Here is a 23,490-nt window from a genome sequence, read left to right on the forward strand (position 1 = left end):
AAAAGTTCATTTTTTAAAAACAAAGTAACCCTGTACTGTACATAACACATGACAGATAAAAGATAAAATAGGTACTCAAATGCATCTTATGATAATGAAAAAACAGCGATCAAACAAATTGCAGTTATCATTGTGAACAACACTGTTCATAGGAGCGTTCTTTTAATCTTTACCAATGCTGCAGTCCAGATGTGTACTGGTCACATTATGCTTTAACTGGCAGTATAACAGTAGAGCTTCATGATTAAATGCGGTGTGCTGTAGTTAAATATACATTAAGTGATTTAAACAGTATTGACGAGGTAATAAAACATTCACGAAACAAGAATAGTCAAAGATTGTGACTACTCAGTATTGATTAAAAATCTCAACTGACCTTTGAATACTGTGATTATCAGATCAGGTGATTGCTGACACAGTTGATTAATAAGGTGACATGATAAGCTAGTTCAGCCCACTAGATATGTGTAATGGAAAATAGTGCATAAAGTTTGATTGGAAGTGTGTGACAATACGAACAACTACCAAAACACAACAATATGCATATTTTCTGGCCTTGTTATATTTTTTGTTTGGTAAGATGTGGACTCGAGAAGACATAAATATATCTTTACACTAGCAGTTCCCACTTCCCACTTGTGTGGCAGCTCTGAGAACATCCCTGTCCTCAGCTACCTCAAATAGTCAAATGCATGAGTAAGACTTGCATGGAGGCAGGCGTGAATGTCCTTTTGTATTGCTTGGCTGTGAATTCAGCGTAACAAATGATCAACGGCACCTGAAAACCCTGTTTATTAAAAACCTTTTGCCATGTACGGTAAAGAAAAAAAAAATTCAGTGTATGGCAAAAATGTTCCTATTGATTCAGACCTGACTTGGAATATTTCATTGTAGTTCAAAAACACCTTTGAATACCCACTTACATTGCTTCACAAGAATTTTACATTCATTCTGATTTATTATTGGCCTCTAACAGTCAACTAATATCACTTGTATTTAGACTATCCATACCACGTACATTCTTTAAATGTCAAAATTGGGATTTAAGTCACAAAAATAACATGTTAAAAAACCCAAAAGGTTCAACTATAATGCAAACATTTAAATTACTTTTGTTGGGAGCATAATACATTACTAAGAATAAAACCAGTTTCCGCTCTAATGCTGGGTTTTCAAGTACAAGATTTTCTAGGATAATCACACATACTGATACCGCATGAGGGTCTATTACACCATGACAACACTGGTTTGATTACGCCACAGCTACTGAATGTTTCTCCAAGTTGTACGTCAGTATTGAAATGGTTTTCTTTCAAAGTAAGACAACCACAACTTTAAAAAGGGAAACTACGTCAAATTTAAATGAGTCTTAAGTCATTTAAGTAAACATCAACACTTTTACAAACTGATTCATCTATGCTTTATCAACAAACACAGCTTTTGAAAATAGACGGGATTTTGGAAACAGATTGATTCTCCCCGTGAAGGGATCTAGTATGTAAGGTATGTTTGGCAGTCTGGCATCCACAATTTTCAAGATATCATGTTCAAATGGTGTTTGATAGCAGATACCAATAATAGCTCAAGCTAATTTAATTCTGGTGAAAATCAGATCAAGCTGGAGTTACGCTCTCTGAGTGCTCTTGTTTCTGATTGTTTTTCCTTTTAAATAAGTACAGCTATTATCTTGCCCCAGTCCCAAAGGGCTCCCACTGTTTGCTAGGAAAAAAGTTCTCCAGCTGGTTGGTGAGCGGTTGCTGGCAGTCACTATAAAATCAATTGCTAAAACCTCTTTCATGTAAGCCTTGAGATCAGACAGTGATCACCTGGCTACTAGGGAAAAGTTTGTATTTTGCGATGAGGAAATGAAGCTGCTAGAGGTTGGTAGCTGTTGCGAGTGTAGAATTTGCCACAAAGAAGTTTTTGATTTGGCACTAAAATCCTGTAGTTTGCACGGAAGATGCCGGCTTGTCTGTGAAACTGTGAAAAGAGCAATGCAAATTTTAAATGGAGACCCTTCGCATTTAAAGTAAAAGTTGCGCCTCTTGAAACACCTTTTTTTTTGCAGCAATTAGGTTCAACTTTGAAGGTTATTATCATCCGTTTCCAGTTTCAGACATTTTCAAATTTCACTACAGCTCAAAGTATAGTAATCGTTTCCAGGCAAGTCGGTGTATTTCATGCAAAATACGGGTAACTGCAACAATCGGCTAGAGGTCAAAGCATTTGCAGAGAGGTGTCCAGAGCAGCATCCTTTTTTGTGACCAATTTCACCAGTCAACAGCTGGTTGGGGAATACACAGTTTTCTCTGGAAAACTCCAGCTGCCAGGGTTTCTGTGCCTGTGTGAATAAGTCCTTAAGTTGGACTTTAGAGATATTTAGTCTCATGTGAGGTTTTAGATTATCTCATATTCAGAGTATGGTACAGATTAGTATAGACTGAAAATACAAACCCTGGTCCCTGCAATTGGTCCAACTGCCACTGGATATTAATCCGTACTCTTAACACATGAACAGTTCCCAACATTTTTAAACACTATTCATTATCTAGTGAAGCATTTCATAAAGATCCCACCAACCACAGGCTATTCCACTCTGATTAGATAAACATAAACCTCTTTTTTTTTTTTTGTTTTTTTCTTAATAGAAGTTACATAATACGCTTTTATTTTAAGGTCCTTTCAGTAGATACTGGCGATAGTACTTAATGTGTCACATCTCATCACTGTACTATAAGTTATGTAACTTTAGCAGTTTGATTATGTGAATATTAAACACAAAATATTCATTACAGTGCCCATCTGAGGCACGGTGTTAGATACAGAGTCCTGTCAAAGTACACTTCACCTCGTGACAGTGTCATAAATGTTATCCATTACAAAGACAGAGCCACATACTACAGTTCACACTGCTTTCCTGTAACTACATCTGGAGTCTGCAGACTCATTATAAGCCTGACGATTAGGCAGTCGTTCATACTGTCACTTCTGTCTTGCTGTTAGTGACATAGTATGGTTGTGGAGGCATGTAGCGAATGGTGTCCAGCTCCTTTTCTGTGATGCAGAGTTTCTTTGGGCCATAGCTCTGTCGGAGTCCCAGTGTGTCCTTGCTTTCCCAGGATCTTAGCACTCCTGGACTGGGAGCACTGCTGGCGCTGTAGTACAGTGACTGGGAGCTGTGGCTCTTGGAGCTTTTATACTTGTGTCCATTCTGCTTTGACAGCTGTCTGGGAGGGCTGTAAGGATTGCTCGGCTCTGGCTCCATATCCACACCTTCCATTGGAAGGCTACCTTTGGCTGTCATCTCAATCACTTGTCGACGGTTGTTGTGAAAGCTGTCATTAGCTTTCTCCGCTAATAAACACAAAAATAAACAAGAGATTTATTGTAGCAAAAAGTGTGTGCGTTTGTGTCATCATCATATATTAGACATTGTTTACTAAAACAATAAATATATACAGAAAGAAATCTTTGATTTGGCAAAAGTGATGCTGTAATTGGCACAGACAAGCATATCCTTGCACCAGTGAAACACAAATCATTGTAGCTCATTATAGCTCATATATTCGGACCACAAGATGCATCACATCACCATCCCCTCATTCATTTTTGTTTTGATTGCTCTTGATTGTCTCCTGTTCCTGCTCTCATTTGCTAAGATTTGCTCCCTAATGATAAGTTCGTTTGACGGCACTTCAGTGGATTAGCGGCGAAGAAGCATCAGCTGCTTGTGCCATCACAAAGACTGCGAGCAGTGATTGGACCTCGTTTCACGCATGCTGATAGCTGTCATCTCTCCCATGCTCAGGTCCGTCAAACAGAGCCAATTGATTTCAATGGAATCTAAATAAAGCATTGCACTTCTGTGTTAATAGCATTATGCACAGATCTACAAATACCATCACTAGAGACTTGGATGTGATCGGGTCAAATTAGGACTATTTGTTTGGAATTATTTTTTCCTTCAGTAATCAATGTGATAAGTAGTTGGTTAACTATAGTTCATTCAGATTACTGATAAGGTTAATATAATACAGTGGGAACAATACATTTCAAAACTGAGGTTTTGAAGTTGGAGTTTATTGCTCTTGAGGATATATGAACACACCAATCGAACAATAAAAGATACTTGCTAAATACATACCACTACAATATTGTTACTTAAAGTGGAACTGAGAAGTGATTTTCTTTTCTTTACCCTGACATTAAAAGCATGTCAAAAGATATTTAAAAAGATATTTTTAGCCACGTTTCTAAGTAGTACTATTTTGACAGCTTCTATAATTTCTTGTTTAAAGTGCTGCTTGTCCAGGAACTGGCTGTAGACTTTCCAAAATTAGCCCATGAGAAGAACAACAAACTTGCTTCTATAAATAATCTTTCAGTTCCCCTCGCTGTTGGCATTGATGGACGGTGGATTAAATCACAAGGATTTCTGACAGCAAGAGACTTGATAGAGATTCAAACCAACTATTCTCCTTTATAATAACAAAAAAGCACTTGTAAAGTTTTACCGCTGTATTATGTAAGTAGTATCCTTGGCATGTAGCATAGCTGGACTGGCCATCGGGCATACCGGGCACTTGCCCGGTGGGCCGCTGGTGATTTTTTGTTTTTAATGGGCCGATAGATTTTTTTAATATATATATATAGGAAGGGTATATATAATGAAAGGTGTTGGATTGGCCAGTTGGTCATGATCGACTTTGGGCTGGACCAATTACAGCCGAGGAGGCCGGATGGACCCTCCCCCTTGTTTAGCAATCACGTGGCTTTCACGCATTGCATGCCGGGAACTCGTGGCAAAACAATCCAAGTACCGCATCAAATGCAAGCATTTGCAGCACCGCAAAACGTTCATTCTCCGGTTCCAATACCTTCTTTTTTTTCTTTGCCGCACAAAAAAGGAATGTACAAAACAAAAGGAGAACAATGCCGGTCCGTACAAAGACAGACTTGACGAAAAGACAAAGAAAAGATACGAGGAAAAATCAAAGGAGTGAAAGGGTCAGACCCTTACGAGCACACAGAGTGGACAAAAGACGTCAGCGTGCTGCCCAACTTTCACCACGCTCAGATTTATAATTATACGGTTCTTGGAGTGAGTGCATACACTCATGAAGTTTAGTAACTTCAGGTCACTGCAACAAGCCCAGGTACAGTTTGCCGACGGATGGGTACAGGACCTTGAAATGCACCGTGTAGAACGAAAGACCATCGTACGAACAAAGGTAAGTTTACCAGTCTCACAAATCGTCGTCATAAATACACATTCGTTAACCGTTTATTAATATAACCTTTGAGCTCAACGGTAATTAATTAGTAGTGGAAATAATCTCTGGTAGCATCACAGAAATGTAGCAGTGACAATAATATTGTATGCTGTAATCGTACTGGACAATTAGTGATACAAAACAACTGTTTTATCCTGTGAATAAAAGTATATGTTTTTGTCAATGTACCATAATAACAGAAGCGAAGCGCAATATTGTGTCAGGACAATTCACTATTTATGCACAATAAACAAAGGAGCATAGCGCGACAATTTCTGTTCAGCGCCAGACTTGCTTGTAACCTATATCACCAATTATGTTATAAAAATGACGCATTAACTACTACAAAACTCTGACCTTTGTGGGAATGCTTGGAGCAGACTAACATGTGAGCTGGAGTGTTCTGGGACGTTATATTCGGCATATCCAGACCATCCGTCTGCTCTTACTTCGGAAACATGGCTTAAAACATTTCTCTTCAACAACGTAATCCGATAAAAACGATCTCTCTACCCGTCGGCTTCCCGTGGCTGTCATGCGACCGGCTATTGCAGTTAATAATACAACAGCTTCTTGACATTTTTTGTGTTTCTTTTTATCGCTGTGTAACTGAATTCAATTGAAAGCCTGCGTGCGCTAGTACCTCTTGCCACAAGTTCCCAGAATCCTTTGCGGTTTTACCCCTGAATGACGTCACATTTTCAATCTTTATCCTGGTGGCCCGGTCTCTAGTCAAAATGCCCGGGCCGATTTTTTGTCCCAGTCCAGCCTTGGCATGTAGATAATAATCAAATAAGAAAAGCTAGATGTATTAGATAAATTGTTGATGTTAAACTAAAAAGAGAGAGATGTCATCTTACTCTTTTCTGTCTGTTGATATGAGCAACTTTTAACACCAATTTTATTGAAATGCCAAAGAATATTTAATGAAGATTTTCATCCAAAGTCTTTGCCTCATTAACTTCTGAACTTGCCCTCATGGTTACTCATATGACAGATTGTTTCAGCTCACTCACCCTGACACTCATTATAGATCCAGGGAAATCCTCATTAATTATGCAAATTGCATTTATATCTGATGTAAGATCCTACCTAATAAAATCAAACAATGAATTTCAAGTGCTTTTTCACCATATGTTTTTTTGGTTTGTGATAAACAACCTCTTACCCACAGCCTTGAGTGTGGTGTACTTGTTGAGATCCTTTGGGTCCTCATATGGGCTGATTATTGGTCCCACACCTGGATATGGCTGACTTACCAGAGTTGGTACATGAGCTGCATTGTTCATCTGGTTGCTCTCTAAAGAAGGGCAATCAATAGTTATTAATGCAGAAACTGAATTACAGTTTCCTCTTTAAGTGCATTTGTAAGCAAGATGTCAACAAATTTAAAATGAGTCATAATAACACAATAGCTTTATTACTGTAGCAGTTTTCAAAACACACAGTTTCATGGATGAAATAGACATTAAAAAAATGTACATTTCTATAAGCATGCAGTCGATCATGCGGCCTTCCATTTCTTCATTCTTCCATACATGCATTTGCTCTGAGCTATAGGCAAAAATTAATGCAATAATGGAACAGATTAAGGAAATACAAGCCTATCTATGTGAGCGCATTGCAGCCGTTTGAAACGAACTACTGATTCAGGTGAGCTGATTAGCTGAGAGGGGCTGATCTAAAGTTGAGGCGCTACAACCTCAAAAGTATGGTTGACTTTGGATTTAAAACAAGTGTGTGTGAAACAGTCAAAAGACCCTGATCAGGTGTTTACAGAGGACCAACTGCTGGGAAAATAAGATTCCATAATGCCTTGCCATGGATGTAATTTACATGTAAATAATAACATTTCAATATTGCCGTCAAATGAAATTTAGAATCAGTGTCGGGGAACAAAAACAGGAGTGATGTGCAGGTTTTTAAGTTTTTATTAGCAGCTTAGCTTTTGTGTTCTGTGCTAACTGAAGACGGGCTAGTGGCTAGGTTTGATCTTATTACTGATAATAAGTAACTTTGCTTTTGCTACACGCATTAGCTCTTTCGACATATTTTGACATAAATATGAAACAGAAATTACAAATGTTGGGTTTTTTTCAGAGTATGTTTAATTCAAGTGTACTAGTACTAGAAACTGCAATTCCTCTAGTGGCCATGCTATTAAATAAATAGCAAATTAGTCCTTACAGACAGACAGCTCAATCCAAAAGTGTTTTGTTTTGGTCTCTATGGATAGTCGAAGGAGCTTGGAAAGAAAAGTGTCTGGACTTCTTTAAGTTTCCTTGAAGACGTTTCACCTCTCATCCAAGAAGCTTCTTCAGTTCTAAGAGCAACAGGTGGAGAGCCCCAAAAGAGGAGTGAAAGAAGCCATCTATGTCCACTGTGAGCGACCATCTTTGAACAGAGGCGGTGGCTTACAACACCAACTGTCGGCCATCTATAATCCACTTATGAGATCCCTTCCCAGACGCCTTAACGCCCACTCACATCCTGGGCCATTTGACCTCAGTAAATCACATGATAGGGTGGGGCCAGGTTTCACCTGAAAACTTGGCTGATTGTGACCCACACCCATTTTCGCGCCCTGGCTCGTGTGATTAGGTAGAGAATCAACAGGGGACACTCCCATAGGGTTTAAAATCTGGGACTCTCCACCAGTTGCTCTTAGAACTGAAGAAGCTTCTCAGATGAGAGGTCAGACGTCTTCAAGGAAACTTAAAGAAGTCCAGATGCTTTTCTTTCCAAGCCCCTTAGACTACAATGACCTGGTTGACTGAGAACCTTCACAGACACGTCGCCATGGATAGCTTCTTCCTTCATAACAACACTAGAGGGGGTGATTTTGATACTAGAGTTAGGGGCATGGCTACTTTAAAAGGTACTTGATCATGTTTCCGCAGTGCTTTTTTGAGCTTTATGGTTTGCAGTGTGGTATAGTCTGTGCACAAAGTTTATGCTTCAGGTTTTATGAATGAAATTTTTGTATTTTATTCACTTATTTAGTCGTGTCTCAGTCAGCTAGTGATGTTCAGTGATGTCAAACTTCCAAAAAACAAATCAACTGTCCAGATGTGAACATATAGGCTAAAACATGAAGTGTTTTCTTTGACCTGCTAGTGTCACTTTCCTTTAAGTAGCCTTTTCTTGGGGAGCCAGCTGTAGAGCTGAACTGCTCTTTGTAAAACCATCCTAATCGTATAGTAGACATCTGGTAAATTAAGGGGTGCACAGCAGATAGACTGGCCCCCTGCCTACTGGCATGACAGAGCAAACAGATGTTCAGAGTGTCTACTCCTACTTTAGATTGGAGAACGTACCAATTCACAGCCGGCTGTTTGAGGACTGCGCTGTGTGCTGTGTTGAATCTGAGTAGAGATATCAACATGCTTATGGTTGTACATGTTGTGGACAGTTTTAATTAAATGTTTGTTTATTATATTTATTTAAGTTTACAAAGTTTAAAATGCAATGATTCCTTTAGCCCCATTGGTCTAGAATACATCTCATAAAAACAGATCATTAATACAGAAAATGGGTTAATTAGGCTCCTATTCCCCACTGGTCAGCAAGAAACTTTATTACTGTGCTAATTAATTCAGAAAGTCTCAAATTATCAATGCTGTCTCATGAAATGATGCAGAGGACAGCTGCAACAGATACTTCACCATAGACAAGGGGAGGGTATAATTAGTACGAACAGATTTGGGGATTTTAAATAGCAAAGGATTAGTGGTGCCACAGTGGTCGTTATATTATAAAAATATCTATATATCAAGCTTTCCTTTCCTGGGACTTAACTTATTCAGTTCAATAAAAACTAAAGATCATCTGTGATCAAGGACATTTTACAGTAGTTCACTAAAACAGAACTAAAAAATTAAAACTAGTTGTAAAAAAAGTTTTTAGTTAACTAAAAATATTCAAAAAGGCAAAAGGTAACAAAAAAACAATATTTTGTACTTGCAAAGCTAATTGAAACAGGAAACAGTTATATTTCCGTTTTTGTCTTTGTCAGTGTGGTCAAATTTTTCAACAAAATGAGCATCAGGATGACAGCATGACATAAGAGTCCAATAAAGTCAGTGGAAACAAATCAATACAAATCAATATGTGACCCTCAACCTATGAATTAGAGGTTTAAGGTCATGGTCTGAGCAGGAGACTTCAGTAGAGATGTGAGTTGACAGTCCAGTCCTTGTACCTGCTCATTTTCAAGTCACTGTTTTTACTGTTAGTGAAGCCAGTTAACACTGACTTATGAATCATTCAGGCATAAGAAAGACACCTAAGTCAAGAAATGACATGGTATTGAATGTGTCCATAGCAGATAACTTAGCAAAGAATTTTAAATGGTCTTTTCTTTCAGTCGTTTGGCACTTTTTTATCAGCAGCCTGTTGCAAGGAAGAAACAAGTAATTTCCTGTACAGTATGTCCTCAATATTTTTAAGGAAACTGAAAAAGTGGAGGTCAAAACATTAGTGGTGACAAGTCTAATAGAGTGATGAATCCAAATGTACCAATCTTCTCAAATTTGGGGTCATAGGAGGGCTAGAGCCTATGGATGGATATATGGGTTCCTGTTCCAAGCTGACATGACTTTGTTTTTTTCAAAGTGTACAAAACAAGTCAGGAGAGACGTACAACAGTGAGCGTCTGCAGCTGCGGTGGAGGCTCTGTCAAGGTTTAGCTGTTGGGGGATATGCTGGAATTATGAACGCAGAAAACTATCATCAGATTTTGATCCATCATATATTACCATTTGGAAAAGATCTGATGCAGTTTCTTCACTTTTCACCATGCCAATGACTCCAAACACACTGCTGGTGCAGTAAAACTGTCCCTGAATAGAAATACACAATGGAACATGATCAATCATGGACTGGTCCTGAAGACGTGAAAACGGAAAACATCAGTGTTGGTGGTGAGGGTGAGGATGTAGGTAGGAGGGAGGACTGCGAAGCTGTCGGCAGCCAACATTGTAGATGCCGTTAAAATGATCTTTTCTTGGTAAAAGAAAAAAGAAACCACTGTTCTGTGTGATGACTCAAATGACAGGCTCTCAAACACATCACAAAAGAGCACGAGGTCTCAAATACCATTGTCCAAGTGAAGACAACCATATTGACCATCTGTAAAAAAAGGGGAGGAAGAAAAGGTTCTACAAGACAGAAACCTGGTCCTGTTTCAGTTATTCACTATCTCGGGCCAGCTTAACAACTAGCCTATTTTATTTTTACGGGATGTTCCTCTATTAATTCTGCTTATCAAATTCAGGGTCCTGGGGAGGAGCTGGTGGATGGATAGATGGATGCAGGAATGGATGGGTTCCTGTTTCAAGCTGACATGACTTTGTTTTTTGCACCTTAAAATCCTATGAGGCAGATTATTTATGTATGTATGCATTTATGTATTTATTTATATTTGTCTCCCCTACCTTGAAAACTGAAAACACCAGATGGTCCCATTTCAAGTTGTTTTAATAACCGGAATAAATTTTTCCCCCAAGGTGTTCTTTTTAAAAAAATGTTTTTTCATGGGCTTAGCAGGTATTATTACATCATGAGACCCTGGTGTTAAAGTAAAACTACAGTATAATGGCCATCCTGTAGTTTGTGTCTTGTTTTGTCTGTCCATATGCTTCATGTACATGCTTCATAATTCATAGTTGTCCATATATGCAAATAAATATTCTCTCGGTCTCTATGGATCGATGGAGTATAAACGCTTTAAACGGACTGTGCCATGCTTCCTGCTACCTTTAACGTCACCAAGACCTGGTTTGGTCATGAAGAGAAAACAGTGAAACAGTGGAAGAAAGTCCAGCCACATAGTCACTGCTGGTAAAAATAGTCAAAACGTTAATACATTTAATCAAATCCCTACATTAAATCTGTCTGGTTTAAATTGCTGTCATACTTTTTTTCTGAGCTTATTGACCTGTTTCAGTTTCATACAGTTGTTGTAAGTGGGCCAGCCACAGAGGCTCTCATTCAGCCTGATCTTGTTAAATCTCATGGATTAGAACTTTTGCTTTCATACCCAGAAGTTACTTTACTTTTAATAAAAGCAATCGGTTTACTCTTTGACATACATGTTAAATGACATTCCTCAATTAAATATAGTTCCATGTAGTGCAATTTTCTTTTGGATAAGCTATTATCTGTGGAAAACTGTCCATGCCCTCATTTGTTGGGCCACAGTCTCAGGCAAGTTTGTAAGTGATACCATTTGAGCTGTTTCACCTGACTTCTGTTTATCTGATACTCCAGCCAAGGTCAAAGTCTAGGTATCTGCTTAAAGGCAGAGACCACTGAGAGTAAATATTTTAATTCCCATACTCTGAATGCTTTGGTAAAACTGTCATTTCAACATTTGTCATAAACATTTGATCTTTTCTGTGTCTGGAGGTCTCGAGTAAATCAAATTTCCTCTTGAAAAATGGACACTAAAATTGAAACTGGGAGCTGATTTTTTTTTTTAGCATCTGATGTCTTTTTCAGGATTCCAAACTCAGCATCATTAAACTGATGTACTGGTGTGTACTATTGATTATCTTCCTCTTTATTGCATATTTTACTCTGAGTGCCATTTGAGCTTGCACTGTTGTTGTAGTCACGGCTTCTGTGTCAGCTGCTGGTGGAAAGTAGGCCACTTCTGAAGAGTTGTAAGGTTAAAGACTCAATGGTTGATGCGGGAAATAAGTGAGTTAACACTCCAGACACAGACACCTCCCTGGAACTCATAAAAGATTTAAGAGAGTATTTTGGGAGCTGTATGCCCCGGAATAAATGGTACAAGGAGAAGTTTTGCTCTTATTTACAGGCACCCTACTTTCAAGTTGGTAATGAAAATATTAATTTCTTTCTGATTGAATATCTTGACGTTTCTACCAGATTTATGAAAATTTGAATTACCAAACACATTTATATATTTATTTCAGTTTATGTATTTAAACATTTGTGTAAATTACTTGATCAAATTTGAGCAGCAGTTTTCATTTAGGCATGTAGACACTGTGAGTACAACCTGACCTCCAAATAGCAGCTCATATGCCAATCATTACAACCAAGATGCAGAAGAGCACTTCTGACCGCACAACACAAATGTTGAACATTGAAGTGGATAAGCTACAGCAGCAGAGAACCACACTGGAAATGGTCAGTTAAGAACAGGAAACTGAGGCTACAATTCACACAGGATCATCAAAACTGAACAACAGAAGATGGGAAAATGTTGCCTGATATGATGAATCTTGATTGCTATTGTGAGATTTGAATGGCAGGATCAGAATTTAGTGTAACTACCAGTCAAACATTGATTCACCATGCCTCATATCAATAGTTCAGTCTGCTGCTGGTGGAGTAATGGTATGGGACATATTTTCTTGGTGTAGTTTTGGCCCCTTAGTACCAACGGAACAACATGTAAATGCCACAGCCTATTTCAGTATTGCTGCTGACCGTGCCAATCCCTTTATGACCACCGTGTACCCATGTTCCAGCAGGATAATACTTCATATTACAAAGCTCAGATCACCTCAAACTGGTTTATTGAGCATGACAATGAGTTAACTGTACTTAACCAAATCTTTAAAAGAGCACCTTTGGGATATGATGGAGTGGGAGATTTGCATCATAAATATGCAGCTGACAAATTTGCAGCAACTGTGGGATGCCGTCATGTTAATATAGACCAGAATCACTGAGAAATGTTTCCAGCACCTTGTTGAGTATGTGCCAAGAAGAATAAAGCAGTTGTGAAGTCAAAAGGGGGTCTAATACTAAGAAGACTGACCTAATAAATTGGCCAACGAGTATGGTTTAGTCTGATAATTATTAAGTGAGGATTACTTAGTGTACAAAGCTTCATTGTTTTTTTTTGTTTTGTTTTTTTAACTAAAGGCATTAAAAAACTTTGTACAAACTCAGATATTGAAAACATGGTGAAGTTAAAAGTTAGTTAACTTTTGTTAGTTTTCTTAACATTTAAGTACATATAGTGCTGTGCAAAAGGTTGAGGAAGTTTAGGTATCATATTATGTAATCAGAGAAACATTTTATTGGTCCCAACTGCATTTTGCATCAAGACAGCACCAACCACAAACCCACAGCCAAAATTATGAAGCTCTATATTCAGTGACGACAAGAACAAGGAGTGCTGCAGCAGATGGTATGGCCCACACAACGCCTGAGCTCAACATCATGGAATCAGTCTGGGATTACATCAAAAGACAAAAGCAATTAAGACAGCCTGGATACACACAGAGACTGATAAGTTCTAGAGTATACTTGGGACATCCTATCCACCAGTGTACCTGTGAAAACTGGTGATGTTTTACAACTGAAGTGTGTTCTAACATTAATTTAATTTAGGAATGGTTTTTGTATCTTAAAGAGATTTTTTATTTACAATAAAAGTTGTAAAACAAACTTTTTACAAAAAAAGTTTGCTTACTGCAAATTATAACCGCTCGTGTTTTTCAATGCTTCCTCGCTTATATTTTTTATTAAATCTCCAACAATCAATTTGAATGTAATAATTTGTTATTTAAAAAAAAACTGAGCTCAGCAACATAAACAAGAGATTCACACAGAGACTGGTACGTAAGTAAGTAAGTAAGTGTGGAATCCTTTCCATTGTAAAGAAAAGACACAGCAAACAAGACTCACTATATTTGACTCTACTATAAAGAGATGACTTTATGAGTGCCAATACAGAGGACTCACCCCAGGTTGCAAGAACATTTCATAATTCTCAAGAAAATCCAGATTAAACTTAGTAAATAAAATGTGCATAAACATCTGCAAAACTCTGAAGCAACATTCTTAGGACAGATGCAGCAAAGATCAACCTGTACAGGAACTAGGGGAAAAATATGGAAAACGGACTACGTGATGCATGGCTATGTATAGTTTCCTATGCCAGTGAGTCACAGGTGTTTACTGATGCGATGGAAGACAGGTGCAGCTCCATGAATTTGGAAATGCTCTGAAAAGCTATTATTTTTGCCGGATGCAGTAAAGTTGACTGGAATGTGTGTCACAGTACGAATGAGGAACCCAAAATATACTGCAGAAGCAACCTGAAAGATTCAAGGCCAGGAAATGTAATATTTGTTAATGGTCTGCAGAGAAATCCAAAGTAAAATCCTTGAAAACAACATCAGATTTTATGCAATCACTGGCTGCAAAGGATTCATGATAAATTATTATATTATATAAAAACAATTATATAAATAAAGAAATAATTCCTCAACAGTTATTACAATGTAATGGTTTACCCCATCATGTGTACTTTAGATTCTGCACTTTAAGATCATATTAAGCTCATATTAATCTCATAATGGCAACGCTCCTCAGAGTATTGGCCAGTCAGCTATAAGTGAGAATCCACAACTGAACTTTCTCTCACCATCCAAATAATTTTTCAGGTCACTATGTAGTCACATAGTAATCATCTTCTTTGAGCCTTCTCTACGAGTTTCAGAGTACAGCATGTGGCAGGCGGAAATATAACTATAGGTACACTCTACATTTGGTAGCTGTTTCTCAGCTGCTGTCATAAGTAATGCTGCTGAAATACATTTCTATCTGAAAATGAGGAAATGGGCTGTCATGCACCAGTGGAGTGTTGGCACTGAGTGGAGACTTTGTTCTCACTGGCTGACTGCCTGGAGTAAAAAGAGGCCACTCTTCACAATTACCCCCATGTACTCGGATGTCCAGCAGGACAAAGATATGATAGTCCCGGTAGCCAAAGAAGCCCTTGTCATAAAGACAGTGTTGCTGGTGTCTTAAGGAGAATAAGAGCTCATAGCCCAGTTTAACAGATTTCTATTATCTTTGACAGGCAGCAGATAAAGACGGGTATCCTACGGAGATTTACACCTCTATCTGTAAAATACAGTGGCTTGGGCATGCCACTAGAAACCACAGCTGTACAAGATGGGTACATGTGTCAAAAAATACCACCTCACCTCATGTAACCTTCCAGGGTTTGCTGTCAAGAAAACAATCATGACTCTTCTGTTGCCACCTCAATTACACAGAGTCCTTGTCATAAATTTCTAAGCTGCTGTGCTCTGAAATGGCATGTGCAAGGTCACAAAATAAAAGCTGCAACCGTCTTCTCCTCAATATAGTTAAAAAGTAGAGACTAACTGAATAAACACAAATCGTATTAGCGCTTTTGTTGTTCCTTTGTTTTGCTTTGTTTGGTTGGTTAGTTATTTGTCCTGTGAATGCAGACATCTCACTTCAGTTTCAAAAATCCCCTTCTGCCTTGAAATTGTATGAATGCACTGATGTATAAAAATACACTTGTACGTGACACATCACGCACAGCGGTCTTGTGTTAGCAATATTAGCATGATTGGTGTGATTGCATAACATTTCTTCAGCCTTTTAATACACCTGATTGCTGCTATTATACTATATTTTAACTCTGTAATGCCAAGTGTATTATGTTTGATACATTAGTTTTTGTCTAAGTTTTTGCGATGTCTACAATCAACAATGTGATTTTTTTTTCACAAAAAAATGAAATAAATTGCACAACACATTATAAAGCAATAAATTGCACAAAAATGCCATATGTAGCATATTATATTATATATTTTTTCATAAGGTTCAGTAAGCACTCTAGTTTAAAAAGGAGAATTTTCTGGCATTTATTTTGTAGTTGAGGCTTTACAGAGATTTAAAGAGATTTAACTCGTGCTTGTAAAGTCCTCCAGACCCTCTCTCTGTTTGTCATCTAAAAATGAATGAGAACATTTATTACTATTCATCACTCATCTGTGATCATCTTGGATTTATGCCTCAACATCTTAAAGTTGACAAGTATGTGCTAAGACCTAAAAGATTTTCTTTCTAATCACAGAATTCATGTTTTCACTAATTAGAAACCCTTGCAAAATAATAAGGGTGCACTTGCTGCGCCCGTAAATTCTACTGAGAAAGTGCAAGTGTCTGGGCCTCATTAATGATAAATTAACAAACTGGTGATTTTTATTTCCACCTGAATTTTTTTTTTTTTAATTAAGAGAACCATTTACCATAAAATGGCAGAGCATCCCTCATTCTTTATTTGAATCAGAACCTAGCTTAAATCATGTTATTTCTTTTACCTCTAACTCATACTTCCCAGTATATACTGTATAATATTGGACCTAATCAGTATCATGTCAGTGTTTATCCTAAGTTAAGAGTTTGGAATTTACTTTTTAAAAGTCAGATGTCTGGCTGTAGCAGCTTTTCAAAAATGAGTGCTGTTTGACTGTGTCTGTAAAACCTTTTTTATTACAATGGCATTTGCCATAATTATCCATCTCGTTGGGGCGTGGGGGTGCAAAGAGACCTTTACTGGCTGTAGCTGTTGAGGCAGAAAGTAGGTTGGCAGTAAGCAGGTTAGCATTAATAAGAACTCCTTTCTGTCTGCGTGCATTTGTGGGTGTGTGTAGGCGTTGGTGCTGACGAATGAAAGAATCACGGTGCAATATAATGGCCGTGGCATACAATATGTTTTGGCAATGGAAGAGCTCAAGGTTGTCAGTATGAGGGTATGACTAATATGTTCGCCAGGCTTGAGGATATGGGATTTTTTTTCCCCCTGCTTCCGATACTTCCGGTTCCGCACATTTAGGCCAAAAAGAAAACAAAAAACATACAAAGCTCACAGTTTCATATTTGTATTTGAAACAGTTAAGACCTTCGAGGGTGAGCTTTGTGGTACAAAGCAATTAGTCGCTGAAAGTGGGAATTTACTAGAATTAAAAGCTTATGATGGCAACATGAGTTAACAGATATTACCCATCCATCCTGTGTGCTCAGATACTGACACTGACACAAATTAAATTTTTTTTAACTGTTTACTGAAACATATTTCAATTATAGTATATAATGGACATGTACATAATTTGTAGACTCTTAGCTTTCCTTTGGAGGTATCCGCTTTTGAAATTGGATGAAGGTTTTAGGAGTTTTAGCTCCTTAACTTGTGCCACCCTCTTTTTACAGGGACCAAAGTATTTGGACAGTTGACTCAAAGGCTATTTCATAGGCAGGTGTGGGCAACTCCTTTTTTATGTCATTATCAATTGAGCAGATAAAAAGCCTGGAGTTGATTTGAGGTGTGGTGCTTGCATTTGGAAAATTTTGCTGTGAACAGACAAGATGCAGTCAAAGGAGCTCTCCATGCAAAGTGAGACAAGCCATCCTTGAGCTGCAAAAACAGAAAAAACCCATCTGACAAATTGCTACTGTATTAGGAGTGGACAAATCTAAGGTGCCGCACAGCAAGAAGGTCCTGAGTTCAATTCCACCATCAGGCCGGGGTCTTTCTGTGTGGAGTTTGCATGTTCTCCCCGTGTTTGCGTGGGTTCTCTCCGGGTACTCCGGCTTCCTCCCATCGTCCAAAGACATGCAGCTTGTGGGGATAGGTTAATTGGATAATTCAAATTGTCACTAGGTGTGAATGCGAGTGTGAATGGTTGTCTGTCCCTATGTGTTAGCCCTGCGACAGACTGGCGACCTGTCCAGGTTGTACCCCGCCTTTCGCCCTATGACAGCTGGGATAGGCTCCAGCACCCCCCGCGACCCTGAAAAGGATAAGCGGAAGCGAATGGATGGATGGAAATCTAAGAGAGCACTGGTGAACTCAAAAGACCTGGACGTCCACAGAAGACAACAATGGTAGATTGTTGTGAAGAGAAACTCCTTTACAACAGCCAACCAAGAGAACAACATTCTCCAGAGGATAGGCATATCGATATCCAAGTTTATCATGAACAGAAAATACAGGGGGTTTACTGTCAGGTAGAAGCCACTTATAAACCTCAAGAATAGAAAACCCAGATTGGACTTTCCTAAAAAAAAAATATTAAAAATTAAAATATTAAAAAATATATATATTAAAAATCCAGCACGGCTCTGGAAAAACATTCTTAGAAACCAAGATCAACCTCTACCAGAAGGATGGCAAGAAAAAAGTATGGAGAAGGTGTGGAAGAGTAAAATACTGCAGAGGCAGTGTGATGGTTTGGGCGTGCGTGGCTGCCAGTGGCACTGGGACACTAGTGTTTATTGATGATGTGACACAGGACAGAAGCAGCCAAATGAATTCTGAGGTGCTCAGAAACATACTGTCTGCTCAAATCCAACTAAATGCACTCAAATTGATTGGGTGGCATTTCATAATACAGATGGACTGACCCAAAACATACAGCCAAAGCAACCCGGGAGTTTTTTAAAGCAAAGAAGTGGAATATTCTTGAATATTCAAGTCAGTCACCTGATCTTAACCCAATGGAGCATGTGTTTCACTTGTTGAAGACTAAACTTTGGATAGAAAGCCCACAAACAAAGAGGAACTGAAAGCCACTACAGTAAAGGCCTGGCAGGGCCATGAGATCAAGACTTCAGGCTGTCATTGGCAACAAAGGGTTTTCAACCAAGTATTAGAAATGAACATTTTATTTTCAGTTGTCTAATTTGTCCAATTTCTTTTGAGCCCCTGAAAAGAAAGGATTGTGTTCAAAATCTTTTAGTTCCTCACATTTTTTATTTCATATCATCTTTTTGTTCAATACACTAAATAAAACTGAAAGAATGCCCTTCAACTACATCTGAGTTGTTTCATTTAAAATCCACTGAGGTAATGTGCAGAACCAAAATTAGAAAAACATTGTCTCTGTCCAAACATGTATGGTCCTATGATATGTATGTGCATGTAAGTAGATATGTATGCGGCTACTTACGGAAACTGTTAGTTGTGAGTCTGGTTTGTATGTTCTCATAGTGCTGACCGAGTCCAGCGTCGTCTGTATGTTCTGAGGCAGGATGGCGGATCACATGTGCAAGAGCTCTGAAAAGATGAAGAATGTGAATATGAACACATACATGAAATACGTGCAAAAATAAAATATAAGTAAAGATCTGTTTAACATGTTATATAATCCATAGCCAAATCTACTTGGGGTTAAAGTTGCAAAAATGGTTTTCATCAACTTTTCAGGAGACAATTCACAGTACTAAGGTCGCAGGCTTTGTTTCTGCAGTTTTAAGAAATATTGCAGCCAGTGATTGTTGCTCTTCTAAACATCTGCAACACTACTCTCAAGAGACAGACTGAAAAATAACTGAGGCTAAGTCATTCCAACTTTTAGTTCTTGAAGAGTTAAAACACTGGATCATATCTTGAAAGCAAATCTTTAGACCATGTTTGCCTCCTTAAAGCTTCCACACGTTACATCCCACATGCAGAATTTTTCTCTTTTAAGTCTTAGTCCTTGTTTGGCATAAACCAGATGTCATCAGGGCTTGGAGTTAGGTTGTCAACACTGCTTGTCAGAAGGTCGAATATCTTCACACACACCCCTTTCCAGCAGTGTATTGGGGAGGGTTGCATCTAACTATTTCTGTAACATTCGCACTCATTTCACAGCGTGACCGCCCTGCTGTGCAGAGGTGAGAAAGGAGATGGGATTTGATCTTCTCTCTCTATCTTGATTTTTTTTTTCATTCTTGAAAATAACAGAACTATTTGTGTCATTTTATTGTAAACAAACACATGCTGCACTGATAGATGTGAGGGAGGTCTTAACAGAAAATATCTGCTGCTCTCCATTAAATTAAACTAAATGCACCTTACTCTCTACAGCTGTTGGCTTGGAGAATCGTTATACACCTAGTTTGATTTTAACTACAAACCTCTAAACCTTGATGATATTTATGGATGTGATGTTTTCACATCAGCAATTCTGTCCTCAAACACATCTCACACTTCTCACAACTCTTGTGGTAGTTCCTGCTGCAGTCTCCAGGACCATGTTTTGCCATGAATACACAAATAGACTCACAAAGTGAAAAGAATACTAGCGCTGCCTCTGTAGCTGTCAAACATACATGCAGAGGACAGGGTCTTTGCAGACAGATACACAAGCACACTTGTAGTGGGAGATAAAGTGAAGATTACGTTGTTGTTAAAAAAAAAATACTCGAGATTTTACGAGCTCTACACATGCATGGATTTTGACTAATTGAGGCATTGAGGGTTTTTTTTCCTAATTTCTTTTAAATAGCTATTTGTCTGTGGTACTCATAAATGGAGTAACTATGTTTTTAGGGTGGTCTGCCTCTTGCAATTATGACGCATGAAAAAAATTGTGAATTGCATTAAATCTTACAGTAAAATCCACTTAGACTCATTCTCAATCAGAATTTAGTAAAGGTTACTATGACCTCACCTCTTTCCTATTGTTCTCTTTAAGGAAATTTCTACAAATTGGGTAGAAGGATTGATTCAGTTGAGGCTTACAGATTACCTTGTAAGTCAAGAGTGTACTTCCAATAAAACATAGATTTAATGGGATACATTTGTGTTGAAAAGTCATCAACAAACATAGGTGTAAACAGACACAAGCGGTTCGCTGATGGTGATATCCTGGACTGCTCCTTAAGTCTCTCAGAAGGTCGTTCTTCCTTTAGTGCAAAATCACTGTGAGTATATATAGAGCATCAGCCCTGCATGTGTTTGTGTTTGATTGAAAAGCTGTAAATACTGCAAGCAAATAATGATGCAAGGCATAAGTCCCATTATAGGTCACCGGCTTGGTTTCAGTTGTAATGTACTGAAAATAGGCAGAGACCTAGTTTTCCAAACCCAATATAGATTATATCCATTTTTTTGTATTTACCATCTTCAATCTCGCTATAGATAAAGACCAAAAAGCTAACATTCAGCTTTATATTCTGCTTTATAACATTAACAGACTTAAGAATGAGGAAGATGTTTCTAAAGTCCGTGCGCTACCTCGGGTTGATAAGACTCATTTAGCGTGTATTTAAACAGAATCAATGTCCATATAAAAATAAAACAACCTGTTGCTTTGACTCGTTCTTGATATAAAGTTGGAACATTCTTTCCATACTGACGGAATTTGTCTAACTTGGGGGCTTTTAAATATTTAGACAGATTAAAAACAAAACAAAAAGTCAGAAACTGTAATCCAGCAGAACCAAAAGTTATTACATTTGTAGCTCACCTTGACATGTTTTCTCTGTGTGGACGCTGCGTCTTTTCCAAACCAAGCTTGGTGAAAATCCCTATCAGTGCCATAATGGCCACGACCCCGCATATGACATAAACAATGAGGTTGGTTTTATCCTTCGCGGACTCGAGCGCTACGTCCACTTTTGGCGGAGGTCGCCCTGTCATCATCCACGGTGGGGTGTCGTAGTTCTTACAGGTGGTCTGGTCCAGTCGGGAGCTTTTAAACGCGCAGCAGAACCTGAAGCCACAGGTGCCGCAGCAGTACAGGTAGCTGCCCGTCCTGCACACGAACGGCGGATCCCACTGGCCCATCACGTCGTAGTAGCCACGGCACTTGTCCTCCACGTGTGGGGTCTCCGTGACTCCAATCTCAGCCTCCATTGAGTCGTTAAATCCGGGTATAATATAGTCATCGATAGTTTGACCGGGTTCGCCCTCCGCATCGCACACCATAACTTTCACCAGAAAGTAACCGAGCAGCAGCTCAGTGCCCCGCATCATTGCTCACTTATTCCGCCCTGCTTGACGCCCTGGCGCGCTCTCACAAACTCGCAAGCATCTTCCAAGGAGATGAGATACAGCCATGCGTAATCGGGAAAAGGCTGATTCCAACCTCCATGCGTAAAAACAATATGCCACTCTGTACTTTTTTCTTTCCTTTAACAACAACAGCAAAACGATTGTTGTGGAAAAAGCAGTTCAGACACCCAAAGGGTCGCTTATAGTAGTAAATAGTTGGAGAGCATCACCGAAGCTGTGCCCCTGGCTGCGCTGGAGGGTGTCACACACCTCTGAGGCTGCTCCACTCCACAAAGCCGTCAGAGACAGAGAGAGTGGGAGAAAGACAACGCAAAGGACCCTATGAGCATGTGAATTGGGGGAGAGAGCGAGAGAAGGGAGAGAGCCAATGGGAGAAAGAGAGAGCGATGTGCAATAGCGCTAATTACAAGCCGTGACAGCCCATTATTATCGGGTTGTGTCGTAAAATCGTCTGTAGGCTACAATTCGTGATCCACATCAACCAAAAAAACAGTCATTCCAAGCAGTCATTTCCAAGTTTAGTTGGCAGGGCTTTGATGTGTAGAAGCAAACGGTGTTATTATTGAGCAACTTAGTGATGTCTGCACAGCAGTGCAATGATTGATGGTTAATGAGAAATCATAAAGTAAATACGTTTTCAGGGAAGCTCAGCCAGTGTAAAAAATCTACACAATATTCTGTATATGAAAGAATTAAAACAAGTAGCTTTTCACAGTCAATTTTATTTTGTCCATAAAGATAAATGATACACAGAGTGTGTTACATTGTTTAGTCGACAGTTCTGATTAAAAAAGTGATGGCATCCATTCAAACCTCTTTCTTGTTTAGGCGTAAGGTCATGTTGAAACAGCCGTGACCTTTCAAGTTGCACCACGAAAAAAATGTCATTTGATCAATGACAAAAGAGTCCCAGAAATCATGCATGAGAAATTAGATTTAAATCATTTTCATCAACACACAAATGAGGTTCTAATAAATCTCAGAAGTTTTCATTTCCTCGAAGTCTATCCAAGGAGAAAACGTTTAATTTTAGCAGTTTTAATTAGAGCGGTAACCCTCCTGCCCTCTGTTATTGTCGCTTCTCCCACACGATTGTAACACAAGTGAAAACTATCATTCAGGGTGTGTGTTGTGGAGAAATTATCTTCTATCTGATAGGTGTAAAACTCCATCCAGCTTTTGGACCTGAATTTAAGATTAAAGCACTTTTAATAAACATTTTATTTTTAATAAACATTATAACCTGTTTTATCATAAAAAAAAAAAAATTTACCATTTGTTGACCTCAGCTATTGATTACTAATCAAAAGGACGATGAATGAGTCTCGACAAGTATGGGGCTGCAAAAAAAAGAATGTGGCAAATTATTTTTAGACAAATCGTTTCATCTAAACTTATGATTAGTGAAAGGAGGCATACCATCTGCCACTTGAGAATTCTCACTCCTCTTGTTTGATGTTGAATCATCTTAGGTATGGAAGGCTACTTGTATTTACAGTTGGCTGTCAGAAGAGTTTTTGCTTGTCTTTGTGAATCTTTAAAGTTTACTATAAATAGTTATACACAGTCCCCAGGGATGAATCTTCAGAGTTCCAACAAAGTGCAGGCAATGAAGTTTTATAAGGA

At 38.6% G+C, this 23,490-nt stretch overlaps 1 protein-coding gene across 1 annotated transcript; it reads right to left on the bottom strand.

The window, feature by feature from the left end:
• Positions 1-2,619: 2,619 nt before the first annotated feature.
• On the bottom strand, positions 2,620-21,972 carry shisa9b (shisa family member 9b). The gene is made up of 4 exons (XM_026164513.2): positions 21,317-21,972; positions 19,031-19,137; positions 6,442-6,573; positions 2,620-3,354 (listed from the first exon to the last, which is right to left on the bottom strand). The coding sequence occupies exons 1-4, from the start codon at positions 21,823-21,825 to the stop codon at positions 2,975-2,977; spliced, it is 1,128 nt and encodes a 375-aa protein (XP_026020298.1). The 5' UTR covers positions 21,826-21,972; the 3' UTR covers positions 2,620-2,974.
• Positions 21,973-23,490: the final 1,518 nt, after the last annotated feature.

Source organism: Astatotilapia calliptera, chromosome 4 (genome assembly GCF_964374335.1).
Source record: "Astatotilapia calliptera chromosome 4, fAstCal68.1, whole genome shotgun sequence".
NCBI classification, from domain to species: Eukaryota; Metazoa; Chordata; class Actinopteri; order Cichliformes; family Cichlidae; genus Astatotilapia; species Astatotilapia calliptera.